Raw genomic sequence first — 20,982 nt, forward strand, 5'->3', positions numbered from 1 at the left:
ACTGTTTCAGCTTCTCTTATATTTGTGAAATAATCAGGACCAAGAAGCCATATTTGTAGCTGCATCGCTGTATCAGTTGGGGAATTTTCTGTGCCTCAGTTTCTATATAAATCCATCCACAAACTCCAACTGGTTCACTAGAACTCCCTCCACCTGTCACATCACTCCGGTACTACAGCAACTTCACTGGCTTCCTGTCAAATGCCGCAGACACTACAAAATCCTGCTTCTCACTTTCAAGGCTTCCTCTGTACCTGACTAAAAACTTTGAGTCAACACTCCCACTCGCTCCCTCAGGTCCTCCTCATCCATCCACCTCACCTGCCCACTAGGGTTGTCAAAAGTATCGATACTCAAAAAAGTATCGATACTAAAACGTTGTATCCGGATACGATACTCATTTTCAAAAGTATCAAGTTATTATTAGCCATTAGCCGCAGCTAGCAATTAAAGGTTGACGTCACATTAAAGATTATAAACAACGTAAATAAATAAATCAGGCACCTAGTATGACCATATCACGTTAATTGACACAGTGTCAGTATAAATAAGCATAGAGTTAATAAGTTTACATAAATGTTGGTGACTGAAAAGTGTTATTTTCTCTCGACTTATCAAGCTTGCCTAATATTGTGCACAGCATACAACCTCAAAATATTGTTCTAATTGTTATTGTTTATTGTATTTATTTATTTTTTGCACAACCTCAGACCTGAAGCTTGTTATCGTAGTTGCAGTTTCTTTTTGCACAACTGTTTATTATAAATATTTAACCTGTGGTTCTTTTGATTTTTACATGTTGCATTTTTCTTGTTAAAAAAAATATTTCTGTTAAATTTTGGGGTCTTTGTTTTCATCTTTGTGGTATCGAAAAAATGGTATCGAGTTGAAAATTTTAGTATCGTGACAACCCTACGTCCCACCAGCCCATCTGACCACCATGACCACCTTTAGCCGCTCTGCTCCACCCCTCCGGAACTCCCTCCCCCCTGACCTCCAGAACATTGACTCTCTTTCACTGTCCAAAAGCCTGCTCAAAACCAATCTCTTTAAACTGGCACATTGTACCTGAACATCACATATTGCATCCCCAGTCTGTTCACTAAGTTGTTCAACTACTATCTTTATTTATTAGGGTTTTTTTTATTTATTTTTTTGTAAATTTGACACTGTACAGAGACCTTGAGTGATAAGAAAGGTGCCTATAAATGAAATGTATTATTATTATATACAGTTCACTGGTAGTCAGAATGGCATATTTTATATATAGAAGTCCTGTTGATTCCAGCTCTGCTTTAGCATATACAACATGAGACTGTAAAGACGGAGACCATCAAAGGCTCTGTATAGGGTTCAAGAGGTTAAGAGATATAGCGCAGCACAAAACCTGTGAAGAAAATCCATAACACTGACACCCAGAGGGATAGAAGCTTTGAACGAAAAGGATTGGAAAGAGGAAAAAAGGTTTGTTTGTTTTAGTGTGAACCCACAAAGCAGCTTTTACCATTTCAGGAACCAAGAGAGATTAACATAAGGAACAAAAACATCAAATGATCAAAAATAGCTTGAAGCCATTTGGAGTAATTTCAACAGAAAAAGGGAAAAAAAATCTGCCAAGGTTGTGATTTATTTAAAGGTTTTGGTGCAAATTAGCCTTTGCTACATGAGATGATACAAATAATTTTCTTTCCAATGCTGTAGTTTTGTCCTAATCTTCTAATCTAAACTACGGTTAACTTATTATTTAATTTACGTCCTTGGCTTGTCCAGAATTACATGTAAACTTGTAGAGGGAATCAGGTACACGGCAGCAGGTGAACAAGAGGGATCAGTCTTTCTTTGAGAGAACGGTCCCCCTGAAAGTAAACTGCTGCAAGAGCCAAGAGTCTGACCTCTGATTGCAAATATATACATATGACCAACCTCACATCTGTGCAACGAGCCAAATGAAGTGTTACATTTGCATGCGTCATTTAAACTTCATTCACTTCTGTAATGCCCCAAACTGGGAAAACAGGTATCTAATTAGACAATGGCCTGTCAAAGTTTTGACAGATGTCTCAACAAAACAGGTGCAGGGTATCATGTGGAACTGAACAAAAGTTGTGGAAAATATCAGTTGCCACTTCCTGTTAAAGACTACAGTAAAAAAAGTGAAGTATCTCTGGTGAGGTCACAAGTCGAGCGGGAAATGATTCATTAGTTAACCGGTTGATGGGTGTGGAGATGGGCTAGATAAGGGGAGAGTGGAAGGCTGGTTAGGGTTAGAGGCCTTGCAGGTTAAAGATTTTGTAGTTGATGTTATACAAGTAATATATATATTTTTTTAGTAGTAGTAGTAGTAGTAGTAGTAGTTTCATTTTTTTTTCATTTATCCTTTATTTATTTTCTCGAGGAATCATTGAGGGCAACCCCTCATTTGCAATGATGTCGAGAGTACAGAGAAAACACAAAACAGTACAGACAAAATACATGCAAAAACATTAAAAACAGTTACAGTGAAAGGCAGAGTTATTGATTATCATAGTTTCAATATTATTATTATGTGTATAATTATGTATTATCATGTTTTCCTTAATTTAATATTGGTTTCCTTTTTATTTATATATTTTATTTTATTTGTTTTTACTTTATTATATGTATTTATTTTAAGCCTGTTCTTGGTATGTTTGTGTGAGTGTGGTATTGGTTTATATGGAAAATGTCAATACTATATTTTGTTATCTTTGGAAAAGATTCTTCACAATAAAAACATTTCACTGATAAGATTGTCAAAAGTATCAATACTCTGATCATTATTCAATTCCACGTTTAAAACGATGCAATCCACATTCCATAGTACAAGAAAAAAATAATAATAATAAATTTGTGTGTGTGCATGGTTTTTTCCCCTTCTTGTCGTGATGTCATGTATCATCTTTTTAAACTAGATTTTTTCGAAGTTTCAAATTCTGGTATCGTGACAACTTGACACATCGTTATGTCACTGTGTATGTGAATGGGTGCTTTGGATAAAAGTGCTATATAACTGCAGTCCATTTGCCCTCCCACACACATATCTACTACAGAATAACTATTGAATGTTTTCCCTGCATTTCACTCTAACACAATAAACCCTTCAAGTCACGTCCAAATATTGACTTGACAGCATCAATTCTCAATCATCCCCCGCAACAGTCCAACCCCTGCAGTGAGCCAGATGTTGCTGTCAGCTCCCGGAGAGGATGATAAATGATGTGAATGGTGGCTAAAATGGTTGGAAGCACACGGCTGCTACTAAGCAGTAAGTATTATTAGTATTAAGTAGTAATAATACATGCACGCAGTCAAGCACCTTGGGCCTTGCTCTCCTACACAGAGCGGTGTGTTAAGTAATCAAGTGTTGCCCACAGTGGCAGCGGCCTTGGCATATTGAGAGGATTATTCACCTTTAATCAAAGAGGACTGCAGGTTTCGGTGTATACAAAGCCTGCGTGGGTCCGATTTCATTTCCCTGAAAGCTGAAAGGCCCTGCGGCAATGTAAATAAAGTTAGTGCATAACATCATCAAATAATAAGCCTTGTGTTTTGGCTGAACACACAAAAGGCAGGTGTTTGCAGTGCACACAGGACACTTATTTCATCTGTGATATAGAGAGGAAGGCTGAGATACATATAATCCTCACATCCATACTAGTCTCCCATTTCTGTCTGCTTAACAATGCTGCCTCATATCACGTAAGCCAAACATAGCAGGTATAATAAGATTAACAGTCATTTTTGAGTCGCCATGATTAACATTAAGAAAGGTGAATATTTTAGGCTGAATACAGGGGTGTTTGGTGTCTGCATATTCCGTTGGGCCACATCCCCTGATACCAGTCCCAAAGCCAGAAGAAAACATGCATCCATAAAAAGAAACAAATCTTTCCTGAGACACTCCCCACTGCTTTCAGTCAGGCTCTAATTACACTGGGTGAATAAATGACTGCTTATCTTATCTGAGCTTCATCTGTGTCATTGGCTGGTTTTCTGCAAAAACAGGTTTGTAACAACAGAATCTACACAAACATGATACAAGGACCTCAAATTATTAGCTCACTAAATAATATATTTGTTATCTATCACGAGCCCATATTTCCTGTTTATTGCGACAATATTTCCAAGCACAAGCTATTTTTTAACAAAAAAGCAACATTGTTGTGTATGAACCTTTTGAACAGACTGTGTTGAATTCTCACTATTCTGCCTTTTTCAGACCTCTCTCAGCTTCATCTTTCGCAACTTTTACAGATAAAGGAAAGGAAAGCACTTCCTCTAAGTCTTATCTTTTGGTGTGTATTTTCCAACGTGAGCAGTAAATAAAGTTCCACTTACATTTAGGCCAAACTAACACAACAATTAAAACACTTTAAACCAGTAAAAGCCAAGGAGAGAATTAAATGTCCAATTGAATTGATCTAGCTGATATCACCCTTCACTGTGAATAAATAGACTTGGTCACCTTACAAATTGCACGCAACCACATTAATAGAAGGTCATCACTATGAGGCAAAGTCAAAGCAATGCCAGCAACTAGCAGTGCATTGAGGTGTATGTGAGTAAGTGACTATACATTATATAGAGCCACTCTGCAGCCTCGCTCTGTCCCCTCTTGGCAAATTGAATTTGTACAAGTAGATAATGACAAATGCCTTCTGTGACTAAGCCTGACTGATTGCATTTTTAAATGTTGCCATGCCAAAATGCTGCACCATATTTCACACTCCTGGTGTAGATTGATGTGAAGTGTGTCCTTAAGTGATATAAATGGAAGTCATCAGTCTCTTTACATTACTGTCTAGAAAACCCAGTAGGTGTTACGTAACTGTAATTTGCAGGAAGCAGTTCAAAGTGTAATACAGTGCATAATGGACAAGGCTCTGACTGAAACATAAATCTTACAATACAGTCTGGTTCAAATATAAACCCATCGTGACACATTCAATCTTCTACTGTCGATATAACTGCTTCTGTGTTGGATTGGACTTGGCTTCTATAAATAAAAGCATTGTCAAGTAGGTAAAAAGTGTTTTACAAAACATAAGGACAGTTAAAAAGCCCATTTATAAATGTGCCGATTTTGTGGGCCGTGTATAGAAAAAAATAAAAGTAGAACTAGTTTTCAGTTGTTTACAAAACAGGAAGCACTCATCTTTTCAGACGCCTTAGTATCCAATTAAACTAGTTAAAAATAGGAAAGGTAGCTATAAGAGGTGTAACAAAATATAGACACACTTCAAACTTTGTTGTATCGATTCTGAAAAACATATTAAATAATAGTTTACATGCAAATATTTGTAAGACTGCACAAAAAATAAACCCCATGATGTTGTATGTTACAAGGACTGTGATGAAAGCAGATGCAGATCCAACTGGTTGCATTTCAAGGGTAAACTATTTTATTTAATCAAATGTTATGCATATGATTGGTATTTTTTATCCAGTAGTATCATGGCTTTTACTAATTACAGTATCTAAAAAGTAGTCATTCCTATATCATGGTACCTATCCTTTCACCAGATTCTTGCCAATACACATCCCTAGTATATATGTATTATTACCCAACTTAAATGTTGATTGTATACAATGCACAGCCCAAATGCAGCAATCACAACAACAAAACTAAGAGCTACAGCATCAACCATGTCATGAAGTTTACCTTGCTCGGGATCCTCAGATTCTCCACAGGACTGAGGTCTGCCATACTCTCCTGGGGGCTTTTCAGGCCCTGCCAAAATAAAAGTCAGTGTTAAGACTCTTAAAGCCACAACAAGTCAAGTAACTTTAAAGGTTTTTACAGTTGTAAGTCGTTTCCGCTGTCACATAGCTTGCTGTTCATCAGTACACTACTGCAAACAGTAAAATGTGGAACCTACGGACAGATTTCTGAAAGCGATATGCTCTCTGTTGTTTATTGGTGAACCAATGAGTGTAACATTACTGCAGTGCAAACTGAGAACTTCCCTAACCGCCCAGTTTCCACTGTTGTGCTCTGTTGTTGTGCTTGTCTAATGGTAAACTCTTTCAACTGGGCCGCTTATATTACTGCTAATGCACCTGTGCTTTCTTCATGTATGTTAAAAGTTCGTAGGCAGAGGCAGAATTAAAATAAACCGCTGTTACTCGAGCTGAATGTGTCTTTTAATGAGCTACACGATGAGCTGTCAAATTAGCCAGTTAGCTTAGCTAGCTGTCATGCTAGCCGCCTGCAGCTGTCAGAGTAAAACGGCCCTCAAGCTCGGTGTCTGTGGACCTGTTCTGCTCACCTGCCGGGCCATGAGAGACTTTATCTTCTGCATCCTAAATCCAACTTGTGTCAGTGGACAAATAAATGAATAAAGTCACAGGTTTGTTTTGTTGTCAACGATGCGCCTCCATCACTACGAGAGGGGAGCCATAGTTGATCGTCACGTGACTGGCACGGCAGGAACCGGGGAGTTCCAAAGCATGCTGGGAAATGTAGTTCTATATTAATAAGAGGCTAGCTACTGACCTTCAACTGACAGAATCTCTGCAGTGTGAAAACTCAAAATATTTGGTTTAAGTTAAGCAACTGTTTGAATTAAGATATACACGTACAAAAATGTTTTCAAAAGTGGATTAAAGCATTGACATGATAATACATGCATTGCTGTTTTACACCACTGGATGGTAGTAATTTAACATCACAAAGAGAAAGATTATTGGACAGGTAAGTTTAGTTTGCCTCCTTTGGAAAAATGTCACCCTACTACTGTTTGATCAGTCACCTGCAGGTGTCAGGTGAAGAATGGCTTTTTTACATATCACACAGGGATAATGATTTTGGTTTTTATCAAGAAAACCATGGAAAATGTCTAGATATCAGCTCTTAAATTATACTCTTATAAGCTTTTTTTGTTGTTATCATTATATTTGTCCAAACAAATGTACCCTTAGTTGTACCAGGAATTAAAATGAACAAGAAATTGAAAAAACAAGGCTGGTCTAATAATTTTTCCATTAATGTATATTTTATGCAGAGATATTTAATTTATTAACTTTATTAACTTTTATTAACAGTTGCTGTCCTCAAGTGCAGTGTTGAATGCTGATTATTTTATAAAATATGATATGTTGTTAAACTTCCAAACACTATATAAAGTAGTTAAATGTACTATCTACAACACTGAAATGCTTCTTACATTTTGATGCAACAAAAACAATAATCCAACAGTTTAATATATACCTTTTGCATTATTATAACACTTACAGGGGGCATTGTTTTGCATGATCAAAAATTGTACTTTTGATACTTAAAATACATTTTGAATGCAGGACTTTTACTTTAGATGGAGTAATTTACATTGTAATATTGCTACTTTTATCTTAGTTCAGGATAACTAATTTCACAAGTGACTGTAGCTATATATACTATATGTATGACATCTCTCATAACATACTGTACATAAATACATATCATTTAATCTCAAGCAGGTTAAGTTTTACTATATAGGCATAACTTTGTTTTATCATTTTTCATGTTGCTGCATTATCTAGCAAACATTTCTTTTCACAATCACTTCATCACTGATGTGACTCCATGTAGTTCCATCACTGCCAAGTCATTAGAGCTGGCTCTGCATTGTAAACTGTTCCAAATAATTAGAAAATGGGTACAAGCAGACCCATTTAGCCTGTTCTGTTCTGTAATTGCCACCTTGGGTGTTATTTCGAGCAGCGCTTGGTTAAAAGCAAGCAGCATGCAGCAGACAACAGGCACCGTGAGCTCATAGTTCCTGGTTAATGATGCCTCAGGCTATTTCCCAGTCAAATGAAGGTGAGGTCGCTCTCCTTATAGGTGAATTTACTCCACTGTTGTTTGTTAGGCAGTCATCCACAGTGCGGGAGCCTCCCTTAAAGCATACACTGAGACGGAACAGATGGCAACCCCTACCCGGAGATGCCACCACAAAGACACTGCACACTCAGTTGGTCAGTTCATCAGCTATTATTAGAGCTAGATTTAATAAACTGCTCGTTGTTATGCAGGGGAGCATCAGAGTAAGCAGCACTCACTCAGTGTGGGGTTAAGGTTTTGACAGTAGGCATATACTGACAATATTGTAAAATAATAATTTCACCATAGTGTCATTTATTCATGAAAAACCTTCAAAATGAAAAGTTTTCTTTGGAAACAAATCATCTAAGAGCCAAATCAATTCGAATGTCTCCATCCTGAGAGTTTTAAAAGTTTCAATTTCAGCTCTGCAAGCTTGTTGTTGTTTTTTTTTGCTACAGCGTTTGACATGACTTTTGAATGGAAGCACTCAGGGCATGATTGACACAATGGGGACAAACACTGTTTTGGTAATAAGCTGAATCATAGCAGAAAGCAAGCTGCTGCCATTCAAGGTGGGAAAAATAACACATAAGTTTGTGCCGGAGCCTCTAAATTAGATATAAATTTTGACCTCTATTTTCTTAACAAAACACTTTTGTGTCTGGTCTGTATCTCTCTCCTCCTCGTCCCTTTACCTTTTTTTATACACACACGCAGACAAGCAAGCACACACATTTTGTATCTAGTCGTGACAAGGTGTCAGCAGGAGCAGGTGGAGGGCACTCTGCCACATGCTGAACTATCCGTCTGTTGCTGCCTGTCTCCATATCACGCCAGGTACACAGCATACCAATGCAACAAAGCTGGGAGAAACAAGCACTCTGCAGCAATTTGGAGACAACAAATACGACTCAAACACTTGTGAGAAGAGAGATCACAGCCAGGACATCAGACAAAGGCTGGCTGTGAAGGAACAACAACTGACATCTTTGCTGGTTTCAACTTTTTTTTTTTTGTTTCTCAGGATCTGTGATTGAGAAAGTGTTCATTTCATGCCCTGATTGCTCAAACCCTATGAAAAAGACACATAAAGAAGTGCATATAAATGCAGAATAAAGTATCCATATTTACAAAATGACCCAGAATAGTAAACAGTTATATCTTTAATAAAGTACAAAACAAATATATGAATGCAAACTGTACAATAATTTATGAATCCTTTTACGTGTTTCAGCATTTCATTATGTCCATGTTGAGCAGAAACAATGCTACATTTGTGGAAACAGGGTTAAGTGTTTCTATGGGAATAAATAGATTAGAGCGAAACATAGAAATAGAATAATATGTATAAAGAATCTGCAGTATAATCCATGTACAATATTTACAATTAATCCTAATATATTTCATACAAGAAAATGCATTCATTATAACACTTGTCTCACAAAGCAGACTCTCATCGGCAGGAATGTTAAATTAGAAGGATATTATTGAAATGGCAAATAAAACCTTATTAGTTAAAATTAAATATATGTTTGGGTACTTTGTAGGTATTTCATAAGATCGTTGCTTGCTTGGTTTGATACGATATGAAGTGATCTTAATTTTTTACAAAAAAGGCGAAACAGTTTCAGCTTCAGTTGTACTTTCACATAAAAAACAAACATTTCAAGGCATACTTACACTTTCATTTTCACAATATTGTCATTAGAAGTCATTTAACGTCTGTCCAAAACTCTGGACAGTAACAGTGCACGATCAGGTTGTGTCCTCACACAAGTCTCCATCATCCCTTGTGCAAAACAAATGGGCCACCAAAACCAATGTTTCAGGCTCTGATAGCAGAGAATAAAGCTACAAAGGAGTCTTCAAATGGCACAACTGTAGGTTCCATCTCAGCTTACTTCAGCAAACTGTGACTGGGTGTTTCAGGAACATGTCTGATCACATCGTAGATGGTGGTGTGCATATCCTGAACTGACTCAAGACGAGCCAGAGATCTGCAGGATGCCTGCAGGACAGTTGCACAGGGAAATTTCGTAAAATGGCATGCAACTTTTCAACAGCAGACAAAAGCTTATTTTTCCTTTCGTGCAATGTATCACAATAGATTGTTTTGGTATGAATTATAGAGTGTTGGAGATAAGAGCCGTACAGATGTCTGCTCTCTCTCAAATATAATGGGACCAGATGGCACTCGGCTTGTGGTGTTCAAAGTGCCAAAAAAATACATTTAAAAAACTCAAAAGCAATGCCTCTTTCCAGGAATCATGACTCAGTATCCCAAACTCAGCAACTCACACCAAAACAATCTAAACTTACTGTCCCTTTTAAAATCTTGCTGCATTATGACTGATTCCATGTGGATATACAACATGTTTAATACCTGTGCAGATTCCATTTTCCCCGGTATGGAGACAAACTCGTAGATGCCAAAGTCTTCTGTTGCATCTTCATGACCTGTTGATACATGGGCTTTAATGTCAAACCCCATATTAGTATCTATTTTGAGTCAAACTTTACAGTAATATGACTGTGCATGTAAGAAAACCATAAAACTGCTTTTCAGTTGGAATCAATAACCTGACATTGTTTGCTTTTATGTTTGAAACTCCTCCTATCTCAAACCTGTTTTTTTTTAGGACAGCCAAGGCCCTGTTCATCCTTATAATCACTCTAATGTGTAAATACAATATGCAAATATGACGTAGGCACACACTATAATTTGGTTAGCCTCAAAAAGCAGGTAAAAACATCCAATAGCTCACCTGAACGATGTGGTCGTTTCTGCTCTGAAAGCGGCCTGCCAAAAACAATGAAATAAAGCTGTTAGTTGAAGCGTCATGTGAATACAAAAAAATAATAAATAACAACATTTTTAATGTCTGTATTCACTTCATATTCAAGGTTCTCACCTGTTGTAAATGCTCATAAGCACTGTTGATAATAGAGAGAAAGACACAGAAAAATACAAAAATTACACATTTTAAATATTACCTTGACTTATTCAAACACTGTATATATTTTGCCGTGGTTACCTTCCGTTTGACTGACATTTGCAAGTTATTTACATTCATGATTAACCTCAACATGTAAGATCTTGGTGCAGAAAGCCGTTAGTGTTATCTTAAGCATCTTGGCATTCAGACATGCAGATTTAAAACACGGAACATGTTAGACAGGTTGCAGGAAAGCTGGATTAAAAAATGTAGAAAACCAGTCAGAGTCTGTCACAGCAGCAGAATAAGATGTTTTCGTACCTCTCTTAGGGTGGCAGGTTCTCCTGAGGAAGAACAGCAGCATACAGCCGATGACAAACAAAGAGCAGACAGTAATGGCTACTAGAGGAGATACAGAGCCACCCTCCTGGGTCTGCTTGTTTTTCCCTGTAAACAAATATAGAAGGGACACTGACATTACTCATTGTTGGTCAAGCTGGCTTTAGAGTTGGTAATTTCAGTTGATTGGTCCACTACTTTGGTCCAGACTGATATAACTATTAAGTCTTTTGGATTTTAATAAAATGTTGTACACATTCATGGTCCCCAGAGGATGAGTCCTGATGACTTTGGTGTCTCCTAGACTTTTCTCTGGCACCGCCATAGGTTAAATTTTTATGTGAAAAATCTTGACAACTGTTAAATCGATTGATTCAAAATCTTAACCCAGTCAGCGAAATAAGATGTTGGCACTGAAGGATCCTGCAAACCACAAATATATCTAATCTACTGACACTTTGTTATTCACAATTCGCCACATAGTGACGCTCTGTTTGGTACCATTGGCTTCACTTTTTGCCACACTGGATCGCAAACATGTGGTTAATGTTGGGAATTCAAACAGAAAGTTAGTTTGTTAGTTAAGTTTCCCTTTCAACCAGACTGAACTTTGCGAGTGCTTGCCGAGCTGTGTGCTGCGTCTGCGCTCTGGCGTTGCTGGATGCAGCTAAATACTTTGTGGCACAACATGGTGCAATCCACTGGAAATAATGGGTTTCCGTTGCCAGTTGCTCAGTGCCGCATCTCATTTAGTCTGAAAAACCTTTAGTTGAAAGACCGGTGCATCTCATATAGAGACGTTTTTGGATGCCAAATGCGTTTTGTAGCAATATATCTGTGGTTTGTAGTACAATGTCAATATTTTTGCCTGGAAATTTGAATTCTGACGTCTCTGCCCTAGAAGTTATAACTCTGGTCATATCTTCATCAAAATGTGGATTTGCCAAAAACTGAAAAACTAAAAACATTCCCAACAGCTCTAGCTGCACATTGCTAATTAGCAAGCATGCTACCACGCTAAACTATAACAGAACAGAAGTTATACACAGTCGCCCATTAAAGTTGGAATAATTTTGTTTTCAGACACAATCCTCACAATCCTTAATTGTGATTTCCACTGATATGTTTGGAAGAGATTGATCGATAAAGTTTTGAGAGGATATACACTTTATCTGTAAATAATAAATCACATTGTCACAATCATTTCATGGAAGAGGTAAAAAAATATTTTTTTCCAACTTCAGACATCAGCATGTTAGCACATTAGCATGTTAGCCTGTTAGCCTGTTGTAGCTGCCTAACCTTCTTATATTGGCATGTAGCTTAAAGCAACAGACAGTGTGCACAGCGTTGTAGGCTACTCAGTTAGTGTGGCTAGTCCTGTTGAAAAGTCAACAAAATGTTTCTTTGGACGTGTTCGTGAGAGATTTGATGTCAATAAAAATGGATGCTGTAATGACTTATGTTGACCCAATGAACAGCGTTTTAAATCATAGCCAGTATCAGCAGCGCCCATCAGTGAGCCTCACTCAGTATCACTAAGACAACACATCAATGTCACATTTGGTACACAGAAACTCTACATGCTATAAAACTTAGTCAACAAATTAACAGCTGCTATCCACTGTTTACTTTCCCAGCCACTGAACTTTTATACAGGCTGCAAGAGCTGGAACCTAGCAACAGAGATAAAATGCCTGTTTCATGTGGTTTCAATAGCCATGTGTGTTTCATGTCATATCGATAACCTGGTTTCACTTTTCACCTGTTTGTTAACTCACTGCTGTCAAGTACGACATTTTATCCACCCACATGTTCCCAAAGCTGGCCCTGGTGTTTGTCATTGTCAAGATATATCTCTCATAGCTCATAAATCTCTTCTGCTTTTTGGCATGGCACACTGTTTACAGAGTGTTTATCTCAGAGGATTCCCAAAATCTACCCACGCTCTGCTCTTTTCTTGCCACGATCCACCCTCTACCCACCTGTTCCTAAGCTGGCCACCACCAGAGTAAACTGGGCCTCGTCCTGCTTCTGTGTCACGTTGTTGAAGGCGCGGCACAGGTACTCTTCAGCCTGGGCCAGTCTGTAGGAGCGCACCTCCAGCCGCGGGCCCTCAGTGATGACCTGGGTGGCGTTGCGGCTCTTGGAGATCCAGACGTAGCTGTTGGGTGGGTTGGAGTCGGCCTGGCATTCAAAGAAGACCAGCTCTCCAGGGTTGATGGTGAACACTTCTCCTGTCCGCAGACCCTGGCCTGAGTTCACCTCCAGGTTGTAGGGACCATCTGCAGGGGCAAAAGTGGGTCAGATAAGCAAGACAGTTTTCTGCTGATATGGCACCTATTACATAAAATTGGGTTTTTTTTCTATGAATTGTCTCATATTATTGCATCATGGGGCAGCAGCAGCAAAAATGTCTTAGAAAAAGGGTCATAGGTTTGATCTGCGGTCTAGCTGATAAGTCCTGGTGGGGAAATGAAAGAGCAGTTTTTGCCCTTGAAGAAGAACAACAAAACAGCTCAATTGGAGATTTTATTTAAAAAAAATAAAAAATAAAAATTGCCGCATTACTCAAGAAAGATTTCTTGCTACAAGTAGATAAGCTGATATATCTTGTTATGTAAAAATAAATCTTTTGAAAACAATTTAATTTGGTTTATTTAAATGTCAAGAAATAATGTCATATTATAAACAAAAAAAGATTTATGTAGCAGTGTATTCCTACAGCATCAGTTAGCCATATACTAAATATCTGTTTTAAGTCTGTTAAAGTTACAAGAAACTATTTTTTTGTTTGTTTGCTAATGTTGATTGCACAATATATTGGCTGTAAAATAACGACACCACCAGCATTTACATTTGTTCCCTATAAGCTTTCCTTTCTCTATGCAATTCTCGTCACTCATACATTAACATTAATAAATACACAAATAAAAACGGAACATGGTAAAACTGATGGAGTTATTTTAACTGATAGTATTGGATCTGCTTCCTGCAGGAACATGAACATGCCCTGCCTATGCAAACAAAAATGATGGCAATGCTAAATTTACTAGAGCTGCAGTTCCTGGTGCCAAGTTATTAACACACCAACTGTTTGGACACAGTAACAGAAGTGAAGGGAGTAAATTATGTTCCTCAAGAGTACTACTGTGCATCCTTTATGTCCCATGAGTGTGGGAATATCAGTTGAAAATTAAAACACATTCAAACTAATTCATTTAATGATTATGTTCTGGGTGAAACCTTAGACTCACAAAACCACGTCAGTGTGTCTACGCGCTTTATGGCAGAACAGAGAGGCTCTGTCAGATAAGTCTGTTCCCATGCAAATAGCCATAACAGTCACATATTTTAGTTGTCGGAAAGTAGTCTGACATTTGCACATGACCTAATAAAATGAAAAGAGAGAAAATGATTTCTCAGTTTGGTTCATTTAGATTCATCTTGCCTTAGCCTACAACAATTTAACAACAGCTTGTAAAATAACGATCACACCTGCCATGTATGAGACAGTAGCCAGACATTATGGGTCTTCTTCATGCTGTATCATTTCTGGTGTTCACAGCAGCTACATTCACATTAAAAAGTAATAACTAAGAAGCCTTTTGATATAACAGGTTTTTTGAGAAGAAGCTGCAGATTAAGAGATGATAACATTCACCTCCTTATACTATAAAACACAGAAGATTACATTCTCACAGGAAACTCACCACCTTGCAACCGACCCTTTCTAAGTCCCGCCCCTTTTCGCTCTGTGCTCCAATAACAATAGGCGCGTTTCCATTAGCTACCCTTGCCTCTAGTGAGCCGCTATGGGTGTAGCTTGGGAGAGGGAATCCGGCCAAGATCCGTCCAACTTCACCGGTTAGCGGCTCAGGTAGCAGTTCAGAAAGTGCCTGCCTCGGGTAGGTACTTTGTGAGCCGATACTGAGCTGCTACTGAGCCGCTTCTGTGCGTCAATTTCGTGCATGCATGATTCATTTGCAGACTGGTGCAAACTGGACGCTGAGGGGTTAACAGCTGCTGACTGCAGCTGGGAGATACTGCTGTGGGAGGACTGGGCCGCTTGTGAGTGTTTTGGTACGGCGCCTACTACTTGTTAAGAAGAGTAGGAACGAGTCTCCAAAAGTCCCCGATGACAGAAAAAGTCGCTAGATTTGTCGCTTTTTTTGAAAAAGAGTCGCTAGAGGGGTCTGAATGTCGCTAAATACAGGGACAAAGGTGCTAAGTTGGCAACACTGCTTGCCACGTCGGTCTGTCACATTTGGACTCCGTTGGTTAGCCGCTACAAAAGTACCTGTATGGTAACAGAGCCCGAGGGGAACTAACTAGTGGGCGTAGCTTAAACACTCAGCCGCTTTCCAAAAAGTACTTAGAAAGTACTCAGTCGAAACATGCCTAATTGAGGAAGCTTGGTCAGATGTCATCTTCTTAAAGCTATAGCAAGATGCCCAGAGATAAGACACCTGGCTCAACCGACTCTGCCATGTTTCTTTCTGTCAGGCTTTTCCAACCTAGTGTAACGTAGTTAATCAGTTCATGAGATATTTGATTCCACTTGCCATGTATAAAAAACACATCTCTCAATAACCATGGTGATTGAACGCAGCACCCCTGTGGTTTAGAGTCGTGCACCCCGAGGGGCAGCGACATTCGGACCTTGTGGCTCCATGGTAGGTTCACAGGCTATGAGCTCCGTCTTTTTTATATTAATTAATTTAATTTCACTGCAGATGGGTGGTTTAAGTTGTGTTTGTTTGTTATATAGCTCCCTTACGGTTGAGCCCTTCTTTTTTTTCATAGAAAGTTGACAGTTTTTACTTTTATTTTTATTTACAAGTTAGCTAACCTGCACTGTCTTTTAATTTTATATTTTTCAGACGTTATGTGTGTGTGTGAGAGATGCAACTGATTTGACTGTGTTTCCTGTACCAGTTATGATTTTTTTATATTTCGTGTTCATGTTGTAAACAATTAGGACATTCGGACCTTGTGGCTCCATGATGTTATGTGTGTGAGAGAGATACAACTGATTTGACTGTGTTTCCTGTACCAGAATAAATGGCTGGATGCCGATTGGATCTCTTCGTCTCACCATAAAATTACACAACGCAAGAGAGAAAGAGTACAAAGCCGCTACACTAGCACCAGTAACTATAGAGGGCAGGAGAAGTAATTGGGTTCTAGCTTTGTATTTCAGTGGTGCAGGGACAGAAAAGTAGAAGGAGAAGTAGATCTACTCACAATAGACATTGAGTTCCACGGCCCTGCTGTGCCGACCCTGACTGACAGTGTTGCTGGCCAAACAGTGGTAAGTTCCCTTGTCTTCTTTTCTCACAGGACTGATAAACAATGTAGAGTTGTCTTGGGAGAAGTGGTATCTGTCACTGGGACCGAGCGGGACGTTGTCCCTTTGCCACTGGAACACAACTCTTGTCCCTCTCTCGACAGAGCAAGTCCAGGTTACGTTTGCCTTGTCCTCAACAACTGCATTTGATGGGCTCTTCTCAATGACTGGAGTGGACACAGGAACTACGGAATAAACAAAGAAGTTAGGGCTGAGTCAAAATATGATATCAAACTGGTAGTAATGATCTAAAGGAAAGCACTCACCATCCACTGTTACGTGCACGGTTCTTTCCTCCTTGATAACCAGTCCTGTCTTGTTATGAAACTCTATGTTGAGGCTCAGGTGGTATTCTCCCTCATCATTCTGGTTTAATTTCCGTATTAGCAGAGACACATTGGGTTCTCTAAAGAGGAGGTGGTTGCGGTACATCATGTCAGTGATTGTGGTCTCTTTGGTAAATGTCACCAACGTGGTTCGGGTACCGCTCGGCTCGGTGTGGGACCAGGTTCCCTGGATCTCAACTTCATCCAGCGGGAAGCGAGTCTCAACAGACAGAAGCACAGACTTCCCTTCAATACCATGGTGTACCAGTGAAGGGATGTGGATGAACTCTGACCTGACTTCTGAGGTGGTGAAGTTGGCAGGAAGAGGAGGACAAGGAGAGAAACAAAGAGAGTTACTGCACAATCACTTGCTACATCTCACACGGTAACATCAGGCTTCATATAGTACATATTATTAATTATCATTATAAACTTTTTTCTTTATTGATTTAGATCCATTTGCCATTTTAGGGGTGAACCAAGTGGCAACCCCTGCATCTGAAAAATGAGGCCAATATGGGAGCTGCAGTTCCTTTAATGGCCACTTGAGGCTGGCTATAAAAGCGAGTCAATCCCCATAGACCCCAATGTTAAAATTGTCAAACCCCTCACCCGCACCTCCCCATGGATCCTTTGCCCATTATACTACTACTATTTGGAGTGTAGCTGAATGTTTCAACCATCTATCCATTACCTATTCAACAAGCTATTTTAACAATTTCTCCACTATTTCAACCATCCATTACTTTGAACTACCATAAAATAGCAAATCTAATATAGTACGTCCATTCACCAACACTGGAAAATAACTAGACAAGACTGAAACACACCTTTTGTACATAACGTATGATAAAAACCACAACTCATACAAAACCCATCGATTCTGGATTGAAACATATGGCAGATATCAATGCTGCTTCATGGTATTCATTATAGTGTTATTGTTTTCCAAAATGTTGCAGTTGAAATAACCAAACTGGAGTCATTTGTATTTAAAATTTAACTAGAAACTAACCAAAACTAATGATGCTATATTGTGAATTACAGCATATCTATCTTGCAAAAATATCATTAATCATATTCTTGCATTGTTTAGATAGAACTACGGTGACAATAAATGGACTGCACTGATATAGCACTTCTATCCAAAGCACTTTACACGACAGAAAGTTGGCTGTTTCCATTTAAAGATGAACACAGTTCTGTTGTCTCTGTCTAATCACTTTGTTTCTCTAATGTTATATCCTAGTCTTGAAATGGTCCGCGTCCTGAAACTGTTGTGAGTTAATATTGACCCAGCTCGCTACAGAGTTTCATTGTTGTCAGACAAGAACGGGGCCTGTCTCTTAGATCCCAACTTGCAAAACAAACACTTGGGGCTGTGTGAAGTTACTAGATAACGGTTGATCTATTGCACCTTTATGTCTATTAAAGCACTGGCTTGTTGCCATGACATTTTGTTCACTGGTTACCTGCTGAAAACAACTTGGAATAAAAATACACCGAGAATAGGCAAAGTTACGGGTGTTTTTTTAGCAGCTGTTGTCATGACACTTACTGTGTATGCTAAAAAAGACTATGTCTATAATAGTTTTATTTTATCCTTCAGATAGTAGAGGAATCTTGGACAACTTGAAACTTCACTTTCTTGTAATTTTTGACAGTTTGAAGTAAAAAAAAAAAAAAGTAAGCGACCGTGTTCAGATGCCAGGTTGAGTTTAGCGCCAGCATGTGAGTAGGCAGTTACTGTGAAACAAACTCACTAAAAACCTCTCACTTTTCTTCAACTTGTGTCCCTTTGTCTCACTTCTGGCTGTGTATCTTCTCTTTCTCCATTTCAGCATTAACAATCTTGGGGGAGGTTGGAAAATATTCATGAAAGACTGTTAATTTGCTATATGATTTTACATAATTCCAGTGTGTTACATGCGATGCAATTAAATCCTGAATGAGGGGAGTTTTGTATTTTTACTTTGCATCTCCACCTTCTCCTGTAATCACTTTTTGTCTTTGTCACCCCTCCCCTCTGACCCGTCCACGCATCCTCCTCAGGGACGTCCAGCTGGTGTCAAACAGGTCCCTTGTGACTGCTGTCCGTGTTGCTCTTCACAATACATTCACTGTGTGTCTGGTGTCATGTCCTAAATAATGCAGACGCCCCATCAACACGTACCACTCTCACAAGCCTGCAGGCCAGTTTCTGTGTGTGTGTTTGTGTGTGTGTGTAAGAGTGTGTTGTCAGTAGCAGGAGTGTGCCTGTGTTTACACCAGCTGTGATCTGGCGAAAAGGCAGAGTGAGGAGAAGTGTGCCGAGCCCGCTCCTTCACTGTTGTCCCAAAACAACACGGATATTGTTGTGGTGATAGGAGGAGATTACAGAGACAATGGCTTCTGAGGTGAGAGGATATCTTCGTTGAGTGGACACACACACGCTCACACACACACACACATCCAAACAACTATTGTGTGGGGACCCACAACCACCTGCCTCTTATCACCCTCACACACACATCCGAGTTGTTTGGATACTAAATAAAGTCTCCCGGTGCGTGTCCAGACGCCACCATCTTCTGTCCTCTTATAGATAAGACAAATAGTGCTCCTTAAGGAGGGTTGATGACACAAACATCAAAGCAGGTGAGCAGTCCACGTTTTAGGGACTTTTTGTTAGATTTATCTGGTCATGTGAGGAACACTGGTGCATGTTTGTTATCACTGAGTCACACAGCTGCGGCCTAGGTCACTTCTTCTTTCCACTGACACCCTCCTTATGTCTTTACTTACAGACGGCAACAGTCGAAAATCTAATTCTGTCAAGTCACACGGCAGTGACTATGGAAAGGACATGCAAAGCAAACCAAGGCAGACTCTAAGAGGCACGCTATACGGACACAAACAATGAACAGGCTGAAAAAAGTTGAGGATTTCTATATAAAGAACTCTAGGGCCTGAACTTCTTAGTTGATTAGTCAACTAATTGGTCATTTGGTCTTTGTTGACTAAGATTCCTTTTGTCAATTTGTAATTTTAAATGACTTTTCATGCTGTAAACTGGTGAATTAGCTCAAAAAGTATGCTTTTGCGTGATTCCTTGTGAAGAGACTCTTTTTTAAAAACTTTCTTTAGTCAAGAACTCTTTGAACAATTTCCACTTTTGCCCAAAATGTTACAACATAAGGATTACAATTTTCAAAGCACACAGTGACCGTCCTTGAATTTCCTTCTCCTGCCAACAGGAATCATTTTTAAATGTTGCAACCCAGTTTCATTACTGCTTCTCTGATCTGAACCCTAAGAAACCCACTTGTGAAAATGATTTCACAAGTGTACATTTTCTTACTGCCCACCACAAAAAAACTTCCTCAACTCAGCCTCAGTTTTACCCTGCCAACCAAGCAAAACACAGCAACCACAGTAACTGCTATAGCTGCACCAACGCAACACTGATAACTCAAGCAAAACATCCAGCCTGCTGCAGCAACTGAGCGCTCACCTGTTAGGATGAAGAGAACAGAGCAGACGTAAAGCGCTGTTCTTCCTGTGGCCTCCATGGCATCTTATCCTCCAGGGATATGTGGGACTTCTGACAGGCAGGCAGGCAAGCAGGGAGTGAGGGATGTGGGAAGGAGGAGAGGAGTGGAAGAGAAAGAGGTGGAGGGGGAGGAGGAGGAGAGAAATGTGACTGGTTGTGGTGACAATATTTGCCAGGGAAATAAGAGGAGTATAGCTTTAGCCTGCATGCAGCCCGGCCCCTCCCATGTGACACCAGGAGGAAGAAGAGGTCCACCTGGCAAAGAGGCAGCACAGCATGGCCCTCACACACACATACACACACACACATACTCAGCTGCCCTAAGGCTGAGGGTTTCACTCTGTCAAAGAGAATCTGAGACATAGAACTGTAAAAGGATAGTGGAGTCTTTACATTATAATACACCAGCTGTCTGTCAGTCCCCCAGGCTGTGAAACAAAGAAAAAGCAGGCAGGGAGCTTTTAACTCCTCTCTCAGTTTGGTTAAGTTACAGAGCCATTAGTGGACACAGTTAGCAATCAACTATTCTGTCTGATGATTTTTAGTCTAGAAATTAAAAGGAAAAACGACAGAGGCACTGGGGAAAAACTGACTGGGGGATGCAGTCCTGTCACTGACACGCGTATTATTGACCTTTCAAGTGCCCTCAAGGTACAGACTTTACTCAAAACCAGAGA

General features: G+C 39.4%; 2 protein-coding genes across 2 annotated transcripts in view; both read right to left on the bottom strand.

Annotated features, from left to right (window-relative positions):
• Positions 1-6,420, bottom strand: part of vps50 (VPS50 EARP/GARPII complex subunit) — a 117,025-nt gene extending 110,605 nt beyond the window's left edge. Inside the window, exons 1-2 of the mRNA XM_059349701.1 lie at positions 6,288-6,420; positions 5,681-5,749 (exon numbers count right to left, since the gene is read on the bottom strand). Of these exons, the coding sequence (XP_059205684.1) occupies positions 5,681-5,749; positions 6,288-6,320 (102 nt within the window). The 5' untranslated portion in view covers positions 6,321-6,420. The remainder of the gene's footprint in view (positions 1-5,680; positions 5,750-6,287) is intronic.
• Positions 6,421-8,975: 2,555 nt separating this feature from the next.
• Positions 8,976-20,366, bottom strand: hepacam2 (HEPACAM family member 2). Its single transcript, XM_059350158.1, has 9 exons — positions 20,267-20,366; positions 16,714-17,073; positions 16,345-16,632; positions 13,083-13,382; positions 11,080-11,205; positions 10,735-10,756; positions 10,588-10,622; positions 10,206-10,279; positions 8,976-9,830 (listed from the first exon to the last, which is right to left on the bottom strand). Exons 1-9 carry the CDS (start codon positions 20,322-20,324, stop codon positions 9,720-9,722), a joined length of 1,374 nt encoding a protein of 457 aa, XP_059206141.1. The 5' UTR covers positions 20,325-20,366; the 3' UTR covers positions 8,976-9,719.
• Positions 20,367-20,982: the final 616 nt, after the last annotated feature.

This window comes from Centropristis striata, chromosome 14 (genome assembly GCF_030273125.1).
Source record: "Centropristis striata isolate RG_2023a ecotype Rhode Island chromosome 14, C.striata_1.0, whole genome shotgun sequence".
In the NCBI taxonomy this organism is placed as follows: Eukaryota; Metazoa; Chordata; class Actinopteri; order Perciformes; family Serranidae; genus Centropristis; species Centropristis striata.